At 37.6% G+C, this 10,752-nt stretch overlaps 1 protein-coding gene across 1 annotated transcript; it reads left to right on the top strand.

The window, feature by feature from the left end:
- The first annotated feature begins 4,499 nt into the window (after positions 1 to 4,499).
- LOC128029447 (calcium-activated chloride channel regulator 3A-1-like) lies at positions 4,500 to 10,752 on the top strand. The gene is made up of 14 exons (XM_052617239.1): positions 4,500 to 4,649; positions 4,896 to 5,033; positions 5,142 to 5,292; positions 5,429 to 5,534; positions 5,620 to 5,788; positions 6,189 to 6,419; positions 6,571 to 6,795; positions 6,886 to 7,066; positions 7,159 to 7,265; positions 7,369 to 7,584; positions 7,819 to 8,083; positions 8,184 to 8,348; positions 9,369 to 9,593; positions 9,754 to 10,752. The coding sequence occupies exons 1-14, from the start codon at positions 4,500 to 4,502 to the stop codon at positions 10,137 to 10,139; spliced, it is 2,715 nt and encodes a 904-aa protein (XP_052473199.1). The 3' UTR covers positions 10,140 to 10,752.

Genomic DNA, 10,752 nt, shown 5'->3' on the forward strand with positions numbered 1-10,752 from the left:
AATGTATTATGCAATATCAACAGAGAGGACAGCATAGAAATGAATAAATAAATGTAATGCAAAACAGGAATAGTGCAAACATGCTGCCCTATAACACTGTGATGACATGTTTTTTACTGATTCTTTCCTAATAGAAATTTTATTGATACTATCAGTGCATGCCAGTAAATTATCCTTGTTATCTTTGGCTTTAATATTTGAAGTTAATTTTTACTTTTACATTTACATTTTTTACTTGTTCAAAACAGAGTATGACCAGCCTTCCTAAGCGAGGGATTCCAGCCTGCGTATCATGTCATGGTCATGGTCCTGGTCCCTACCACCTCATCCAAGTTCCTTGCCACCTGGCAGGGTCTCTACACTACCACTGAACATGTGGAGTCAGTCACGTACTAAGTCAGAAAGCCAGGATGAAGGAGGGTGGAGCAGATCTACCACATAAAAATCTTTAAAAAGTGGATGGTGCACCCCGAGAACCTTGCTGTCTTCACCCAAAACCAGCCTAACCCTAACCTGGATGTCCACCCCAAACTGTCAAAGGCACGAAAGAAGGAACTGAAGAATTTGGTCAGTGACTTTATCACCAACTCATTGTTGGAATCCACCTGTTTCCAATCAGGAGGACTATAAAAGATGCACTCACAAACACTCACTTTGCTGAATATTCTTAGCCTGTAAACTTTCCCTAGTTCCTGTGTTTCCTTGGTTGGCCCTGCCTTTGTGTTTTTGACCTTGAACTGTTTACCTCGTTTTTGATTGTTTGCTGCCTGCCCTGGCCATTACCTGTTTATTGGATTATTCTTTTGTCTTCCCTGTAAAGCCTGCAGATGAATCTCCAATTCCGTTCATGCCTCCTGTGTAATAGTATATTCAGCAATACTCAGATCCAGCAGCTTTGTGAGTGTTTTCAGACAAGCAAAGTCGCATAAATCATATTTGGATAAATCTGATTTGTCTCCTCTCAAGGCAGTGATTCCCACTCATGAACCACCTGTCTACCCTACCACAGTCAGGAGATTGTTTATGTTTATGTTTTTGTCCAGCAACGTCCAAGCAAGCCATTCATGAAGTCTCTGTCTGTCCTGTTATGGCCAAGGAGGACATTTATGAACTTTCCGCCTGTCCTGAATTCCATCCCACCTCTTCTCCTCAGCTACTTCTCTTCCTCTACATCACTTTCGCTGCTTCCTGTCTGTCCCTAGTTCATCCTTTGTGTGAGGTAGATGTGTGGATTTGCAGTCTCCAGCTAAATCATTGTTGGAGGCTCCACGGCCTCTGCCTCCAGCCTCCAAGACCAGGACTCCACCTTGGCCCTTCAACCCGGCTCCACCTTGGCTCCTGGTTCTTTCATCTCCACCAGTTCTGCTTGGCTCACTTGTCCCTATGACTCCACCTTGGTCGGTCATTCACCTGTCTATGCTTTGGAACTATACTCCTTTGGCTTCACCTCGTCCCTTCATACCTTTGGCTCGGTTGGTCTCCTCGCTCCCCTCGGCTACACCATGGTACTTTGTCACTCTGGCTCCACCCCGGTCTTTTTGATCCTTTCCTGTTCCTCAGTTGCCTGAGCCATCAGCTCTGCCATCGTCCTCTGGATCCACATTGTCGATTTGGCTCCCTGGCTCTCCGTTTATGCCATGGGCTCTTCTTCCATCAGCTCTATCTTTATTATTCAGACCCCTGGTGGAAACTGCCATTCTTCCACCCTCCAACGACTCCACCATCGGCCTCAATGGCTACTGTTTGGACTTCACCCTGGTCATCCACTCCTCTGTGGGGGTTTTCAACCCCGTCTGCTCACGGTGGTGGTCTTTGACTCCACTCTGTTGGTCCGTAGCTCTGCCCTGTCATGATCTCTTGCTCTTGGATCTCTACCCCTCACTCTTGCTACTCTTACCCAGACTCCATTTCCCATAACCCCAGCATAGGAACTCATTATCAGACTCCATCTGTTTCCAATCAGGAGGACTATAAAGGATGCACACACATATACTCACTTTGATGAATATTGTTAGTCTGTAACCTTTCTCTAGTTTCTATGTTTTCATGACATGTTTTTTTGTTTTGTTTTTTTTTTTTACCTTTTTTTTTTTTTTTTTTTTTTGATTGGTTGCTGCATTTCCTGGCCATTGGATTATAACTGTTTGTCAGTGTTTCTCCCAAGGTTTTTTCTCCATTCTGTCACTGATGGAGTTTTGGTTCCTTGCCACTTGTCGCCGCTGGCTTGCTTAGTCGGGGACACTTAATTTCAAGCATTATCTTCGACTCAATAGCACAGATACCATTTAAACTATTTACACACCTCAAATGTAACACCACCTGTGATTTGGCAACAGGAAGACTGTAAATAGGAATAGGCCATCCAAGATTTTAATTAATTTGTTTCCTTATCAGAAAAGATTTGAAGAAATGTAATGGTAACATTTAGAATATTGTTTCTTAGTTAATGCATGACTAAAGAGGAATTACTTTAGAACTAATAGACAATTATTAATTAACAATTAAGTGACTACTTTTAACCATTACCATTGAAAGGAAGATGTATTAACTAACTGGTATCAGGGATCTAGGAAGGAGGACCCAATTTCAGTCTGAGATAACAAGGTTTTATTGACAAGAGAGACTGATACAAGAGGGTAGTGAAGTGCACATGAGATACCACAACTGGAACACGGTAAACAGCCACAGCTAGGGAAGGCCACTGAGACAGCTTCAGAAAACAACTGGCAGAATACTTCGGCAACTTTGTCCTTTTTGCAGGACAAAGCTCCACAAAAACACAAATTAACCCCAAGACAAGGAAAAATATGACCAATTAATGAATTAAGAGTAAAGTAATAAAATAAGTAAGGAATTATTATCAATTTAACCAACTTGGAGAATAATCAAACAAAACCAAGAATCAGGACTAGAAAAACTAAATACATTTTACAAATAGAAGCAAAAGGGCAAAAACAAACAAATTACTAAAACAAGCAGCAAGACGAGAACAGGGAACTACACAGGACCAGCCAAAACAAGGGCACAAGACCAACCAGCCAGGGAGACATGGACAAAAACTCAGCCATATCCACAGACAGAGATAATGGTGACAGAATGGGTAAGAATTAACATGAACCAGCAAACACAAAAGGGTAAGGGGCACTATAAATAGGACGGAAAATACATGAGGGACTGGTCTCCATTTTCCTGGATGCTCTCTTTAGGATGTGAGTGTGCTCATTATACCACGGTGTCAAACTGTTTTCATTAATCTCCCTTAAGCCTAAATGAGCAACTGTTTCTGAAATGCTGGAAAAAAGACAGTCCATAGTTTCTGTTACATCATTAAGTTTTTCTGAGATATTGGATATGCTGAGGAATTGAAATAAATCAGGAAGATAACTTACAAAGCAGTTTTTTTTATGGTAGAAGTGATGGTTCTACCATACTTGTTACAAGGAGTAGAATTGACAGTTTTTGCTATGGAGTTACCACAAGAATAGATAATGATCTGAGATGTCATCGTTTGCTGAAGAATTTCAACACTCTTAACATCAATTTATGTGACAGTATTAAATCTAGAGTATGATTTTGACAATGAGTAGGACTTGACAATTTTCCTATAACCCCAATAGAGCTAATAATTTCTAAATGGTGATCCCAGTGCATTTTTATCATTATCATCATGGCTATTAAAATCACCAACAATAAGGAATTTATCTGCAGCTAGCACTAACTCAGATAGAAGATCAGCAAATTCTTTAATGAAGTCTGTACGGTTACAATACCATTTTACAGCAGATTTAGTTCACAAATAACTGACAGTCATGACATACATTTTATTTTCATTTAAAATAATCATTGTTAAAACATTAAATTAATTTTGCACCATTTAAGGTCTGACGACAAATGTAACCTATATTAAATGTTGGGGTGGTGTTAGCGAAGTGGATAAGACACACGTCTGTGGTGCGGGAGACCTGGGTTTGAATCCACTATGAGGCACCAATGTCTCCCTGAGCAAGACACTCAACCTCTAGTTGCTCCAGAGGCGTGCGACCTCTGACATATATAGCAATGGTAAGTCTGGATAAAAGCGTAATAAATGATAAATGTAAGTTAAATAAATGTAAATGAGGTGGCTAGTTATGGCAAAGCATTTATAGTGGGGATGCGGTTCCTTGCCAAAGTTGATTTCTTACAAAACACACTCACGAAACAAATGTTTACCATACAGACAAAAACTTCTATAAATTACGCACTATGCAATATCAACAGAGAGGACAGCATAGAAATGAATAAATAAATGTAATGTGAAGCAGGAATAGTGCAGTAAACATGCTGCCCTATAACACTGTGATGACTGATTATTTCTTGAAAGAAATTTGATTTATACTATCAGTGCATGCCAGTACGTGATCCTTCTTATCTATGACCTTATTGTTTGAAGTTAATTTTTTACTTGACATTGTTCAAAACTAAGTTTGGGAGTTGCTGCTCATCTAAACTCCACAGTGATGGATTCAAGATCGGTGTTTGTCTTATTATGGATGTTCCTGTTGTCCCCATCCTCTGGAATCAAACTAGAGGGAAATGGTTATGTTGACATTATAATCGCAATCAGTTCAAGAGTACCACAGGATGACATGCTCATTGATAAAATCAAGGTGAATATGTCCTTTTTTTGTCTAACCAACTTTATGTACTTTAATGGTTTTAGAGGCTTCTGTGAAAAAAGAGAGCGGGATAGAGAGAGAGAGAGTTACAAGAAACGTTTAGCTGCAGTTATTGCTGCAAAAGGGGGTCACACCTAATACTGAAAGCAATATATATAATTCCTTTGATAATATTTGTTAATTAACTAATTTAATTATAAATATTTTGTATAAACCTATTTACTTTCATTCTCACAGGAAATGGTCACTGAAGGATCGTATTATCTTTATGACGCATTAGATGAAATGGTCTATTTTAAAGAAGCTACAATACTAGTCCCACCTCAGTGGAATAGTAAGGATTTTATCAAAGCAAGAACAGAGTCCTTTGAAAAGGTACAGAGAATCATGGCATTTTATCTTACATGTCAAATATAAATGTTTATAAATATATTACTTCACTTCCATAGAATGTTTCTCAGACCATTTCTATGTCAAATGCAGGCACAAATAAAAATTGATAATGATAATTCTGCAAACAACGTTGAACCCTACACTAAACAGTATGGAGAATGTGGAGAGGAGGGGGATTACATTCATTTTACCCCAAAATACCTGCTGAATGACACTTTTATTCAGCTTTATGGTTCAAGAGGTAAACTGTTTATGTTCCTTCAACTTTTGTACAATTATCATGAAATAAGATGTTGAAAATGTTTATTCATGCAGTAGAGTGTTTATTTTAAAGTTAGTTATTTTATTAGTTTGTATTATTTGTTGTTTATTTTCAGGAAGGGTCTTTGTGCATGAATGGGCTCATTTGAGATGGGGCGTGTATGATGAAAACAGTGAAGAACAGCCATTCTACCACTCTAATGGTCATATTGAAGCTACAAGGTTATAAACCTTCAACAAAAAGAAAGCATATGTTTAAATTCTCCTTGGAATTGATCTCAACCACTGGTTTCCTGCTTATATTTAGGTGTAGCAAAGATATTGAAGGTCTGTTTTATGAGGTTACTGCGGGAGGATCTCTTCAGCAGTGCCGTATCGATCCACAAACTGCACTACCTGACGATAGGTGTATGTTTTTTCCAGACAGAAATCAAATCACAGGCAGCTCCATAATGTTCTTACCAAGTCTGGATCCTGTAAGTATTGGCTGTACATTTATTCACACATGAACATTTCTACTTTTAGTAGAAGCTAATTTAATCAAACTAAGTTGACAACATGAGTTTTAGTCATAGTTTTAGTCATGCAAGTTTATGGGCTGGGTCAGAGGGGTCATTCAGGGCCAGCCCTCATTCAGCCATGAGGATGTCCACATGTAATGGTCTGAAAATAACTATATTATACTAAAATTACTTTTTCTTCATACACTGTAAACAAGTGGCAGATTGATGGTCACAAGCATCACTACATATTAACTGAAAGATGAGCACTTAATAATCACCACAGGCCTTAAAAGAGAACAAGTATCAGCAAATAGTGAAACTATAAACTGTAACACTGCATAATCTGCATAATTTATTCATGTTGCTGGTTCAGGTGACTGCATTTTGTCGTGAAAATGAGCACAATTATGAAGCCCCAAACCTACAAAATAAAAAATGTGGCAACAAAGCAACATGGACTGTAATTTTTGAAGATTCTGTGGATAAAGACGCACTTCGTTCTCTGAAACCACTGCAGTCCCCTCCACCGCCACCATCTTTCAAAGTTGTGCAGAGAGCACAGCGGGTCGTTTGTCTCATCCTTGATGTCTCAGGAAGCATGCAAGTAATAACAGACATTAACTTCATCTGAAAACAAAGAAGCTACCATGAAAACCTTTTCATGTTACCAATGCTTTAAAATAAATTTGATAAATAATTTTGAAAGAAATGTATTTTTTTTCCATCCATTTTCATCTATTACATCCATTTTCTAGGGCTCAAGAATTCTTCAACAGCGACAGGCTGCCACACAATTCCTACGGATCTACATTGAAGATCAAGCCAGTGTTGGAATTGTAACCTTCAGTACTTATGCTTCAACACTGAGCCCTTTGACTACTATTGACAGCGACACCACAAGAGAGAATCTTATCAAACTTTTGCCAACAGTAGCAAGTGGATCAACAAACATGTGTTTGGGCCTTAGTCAAGGCTTACAGGTGCCATATCAAGTGTACTATTATGCATTGTTTTATGTTTGTGATGTATGAAGTGTACATAGTTCTATTTCAGTGATCATTTTTCTTCAGGAACTACAAAAGGACAATGGGGATGTATTAGGAGATGAAATAATTTTTCTGACAGACGGTCAGGCAACAGACAACATTGCTGCTTGTGCTCCATCTGCAATACAAAGTGGTGCCATTATACACACACTAGCTTTTAGTAACAGTGCAGCTAGTGCACTAATAGAAATGGCGAACAAAACTGGTAAGTTATATCAGCATTGATTATTTACTGTATCTGTCCCAGAGTATATCAAATAAGCACAAGTTGATTTTTCAATGGAAAAATGTTTCCAGGAGGAAAATTCATTTATGCCAGTGATGAATTGACCTCCAACCAGTTAATGGATGCGTTTGCCTCACTAACATTATCAACGGGAGATTACACAAAAGAACCAGTTCAGGTTTGTCAAGGTTTTACTCATTGCCCATGATACATTTATTACCCTGAGTGTGTCATTAATGTTAGGAGTATTATAATCATATACATTTTTATCACTTTCTTAGCTCGAGAGTGTTGGAGCAAGAACATCTGGTTGGTTCAACGGGACAGTATCAGTGGATCAGACTGTTGGGAACAAAACCAGATTTGTAATAATCTATGAAATAAGTTTTCCTAGTGTTTACATACAATCACCAAGTGGCTCAATCTACACTCAGACAAATATGAGTCATGATGAATTGCTGAAAGCAGTCACTTTAAACGTTCCAGGAACTGCAGAGGTGAGACAACCTTTATCACAATTTATTTGTTACTTTTACACTGTAGGTCAGACCATAAACATGTAAACGTGTAGTCATAACTCAATAAAGTCATCTGGGCTAAGAGTTTTAGATAGACATTATCAAAATACCTTCAAAGGATAATTCTACTAAGACTGAGGAGGAGTGTTTCACTGATGACTACATTTACAGCAAACCCTAACTGATCTGCTTTTACTTTCTTGTGTTTGGTAGCCTGGGGACTGGAAGTACAGTGTCCAAACCACCTCAAATCAGGCTTTCACTATAACAGTAACGAGTCAAGCGGCACGTGCTGATGTTCCTCCTATTATTGTAAAAACCCATATGAACCAGCAGTTCAATGACGGCTCTAAACCCATGACAGTGTTTACTGAGGTTAGTCAGAATTACAGGCCTGTAATAAATGCTGAAGTGTGGGCTACACTGGAGTCGGAAACTGGGTCCGTGCATACATTACAACTGCTGGACAATGGAGCAGGTAAATTATAAGTGTGCACTCAACTTAAAATATAAATAAATAAACAGTAAGGTACATCTTCAGATTGTGCCCACATAAATCAGAGATACATCTTTTACAGGAGCTGATGCTTTTCAGGGTGATGGAATCTATTCCAGATATTTCACAAAGATTGTAAATGGGAGAAGCAGCTTGAAAGTAAGAGTGAAGAATCAAGGTGGACAAACCAGATTAGCTTCCACCAAAAAGAGCAGTGCCCCATACGTACCTGGATATGTGGTAAACGGTAAACCCTGAGATCAATATTTTGGAATAATATCAATGACATCAAACAAATCTAACATAAGTGAATTACGTTTATTTTCATATTAAATATAGTGCTGGGCAACGATTACATTTTTAATCATGATTAATCGCATTATTGTCTGTGATTAATCGCAATGAATCACTTTGTTATGCACAAAACTAATAATGCATTCAAAAGTAGTGTAGTGTGCACTTTTTTCATTTAATTGTAGGCATACTGCTACATGAACAAAAATGTAATAACGCAAACACTATAAACAATTAAGGTGCTTTTTACAGTTATTACAATAATTCATTTGACATAGTAGCAGTTTAAATATTTATTGTAGCCTAAATTTCAACGTATAACATTAATGTAATTAAATTAAATATAAAACAAATATAGTTCTATATATAAAAACAAGGTATGATCAAAGTCCAGAGCCTCAATAATAACATTATAACAGGCATCTTCCTATTAGAGACTTGCATGATCGCAAGACCATCACAGAAGAGTATGGCACGGGACAACACATGATGGCCGTGTAGAGATTTGTGTGTGCAGAATGTGGGAGAATAAATAGGGTGTGCTCACACTAGACAGTCTTAACCGTTCCAGAGCATGGTTAACCCCCAAAGCTCCGTTTAGCAGTCCCTGTTATTTTTCTGTTAGAAAACAGTGGACAGTGGTTTGTTGATGCTAAGCCTAAATAATTTGATCGGGAGCATCCCCTCCTGTGACCCATGATTTGTCTGTATGTGTATTCAGAGCCAGTGAGCAACGGACTTTAATAATAAAAAAAACTTAAAAATAAAATATTTGTGTGCATTAATCAGAAAATATGTTAACCTGATAATGACGCGTTAACTTGCTCAGCCCTAATTAAGTATCATTGATCACTATTTGATATTTTGATCATTCAGTTAACTGCTTTCCAGTACAAGTTATATTATTTAATTTAATAATTAATTTAAATACACATGGATGTACAGTATTATATACTGGTTCGTCTAATTTCAGGTGTAGTGCAGCTGAACCCTCCAAAGACTCCAGTTTCTGAGGAACCTCTTAAGGTGGGAAACTTCACCAGAACAGCCACCGGAGAGAGTTTTGAGGTGAAACTTTCGGGCACAACTCCACCAAACTTCCCTCCCAACAGAATCACAGATCTGAGTGCTGAGATCCAGGAGGACACTGTGCTTCTCAGCTGGACAGCACCTGGAGAGGACCTCGACCAAGGCACAGGTAAGATATACACTTACCAGTATTTAAAAGGTTTTTCATCAGTTTAACATCATTATGGACAAAATAAAAGTTGTTTTAAAGATCATTAAATCAATAATTACAAAAATAAGAATAATTAAATATTTTATTGTCCTGCATTGCTTGTTTGTTTTGCTTCAAGCTAAATCCTATGAGATCAGGTGGAGCTTTGACCTTGATATGCTTCGAAAGAACTTCAGCAATGGTCATGTAGTGAACACAGCTGCCGTCTCTCCTCACGAGGCTGGATCAGTTGAACAACATTCATTCAATCTCAGTTTCCCAATCCAAAATGGGACCACACTCTTCTTTGCGGTTCAGTCGGAGGATGAACAAAATGCTAAATCTGAAACCTCCAACATTGCTCAAGCTTCAAAGATCCTGCCTGGTCCAAAACCCCCAGGAATATCAAACCCAGGCGTGAATTTAACAGTTCTTGTCATCTCTCTGTGTGTGGTAATTATGGTTATATGCTTTATTGTAGCTGTAACCACATGGGCAGTGAGACGCAGGAATATTGCTGTCTAAAGCAACACATGACATCAACAATGCAAACAAATGTCAAATCAAGCCTTAAGCCTACTTTGAACAATATTTGAAACAGCTTTAAAACATTTCTTAAAACAGTTATTTGGTTCAGACATAATTTCTTGGCTTCTGACATCTTTTTCAAGTAAATGTCTAATAATGCTGCCTCATAGAATTTTTATTTATGATTCTCAGTCAACTGATTTAGCTTCATCTTAAATGTGAGCACTTTTAAAAACAAATCAGTAAAACATTTCTGTATTAAATTTGCATTGTGGTGATTCGAAACACTGTTTGGTTCATTTGTTTATTGTATTTCCATAAGTCTGCATGATGCAGATAAATCCATAATCATTTGCAATATGTGAATATATATATATATATATATATATATATATATATATATATATATATATACACTGTATATATAAAACAAGCTGTATGTATTGATGGAGTTATGTAAACATAAGGGGGAGCCACTGTGATGTTGATGTTTCACATTCATCAGTCACAGATCAGCAGCTCCAACAATCTGCTTCCCCTTTTTAATTATTTAATAAAATGTATATTAGAATGAAGACCATTATTTACATGTGTTTGAATTTATTAATGA

This window comes from Carassius gibelio, chromosome A15 (assembly GCF_023724105.1).
Source record: "Carassius gibelio isolate Cgi1373 ecotype wild population from Czech Republic chromosome A15, carGib1.2-hapl.c, whole genome shotgun sequence".
NCBI lineage: Eukaryota > Metazoa > Chordata > Actinopteri > Cypriniformes > Cyprinidae > Carassius > Carassius gibelio.

Bases quoted from the DNA above. Each gene is read 5' to 3' on its own strand.
- LOC128029447 (XM_052617239.1), top strand. From the start codon at position 4,500: ATGGATTCAAGATCGGTGTTTGTCTTATTATGGATGTTCCTGTTGTCC. The intron at 4,650-4,895 runs GTGAATATGTCC...TCATTCTCACAG, and splicing joins TGCTCATTGATAAAATCAAG to GAAATGGTCACTGAAGGATC. The intron at 8,349-9,368 runs GTAAACCCTGAG...GTCTAATTTCAG, and splicing joins ACCTGGATATGTGGTAAACG to GTGTAGTGCAGCTGAACCCT.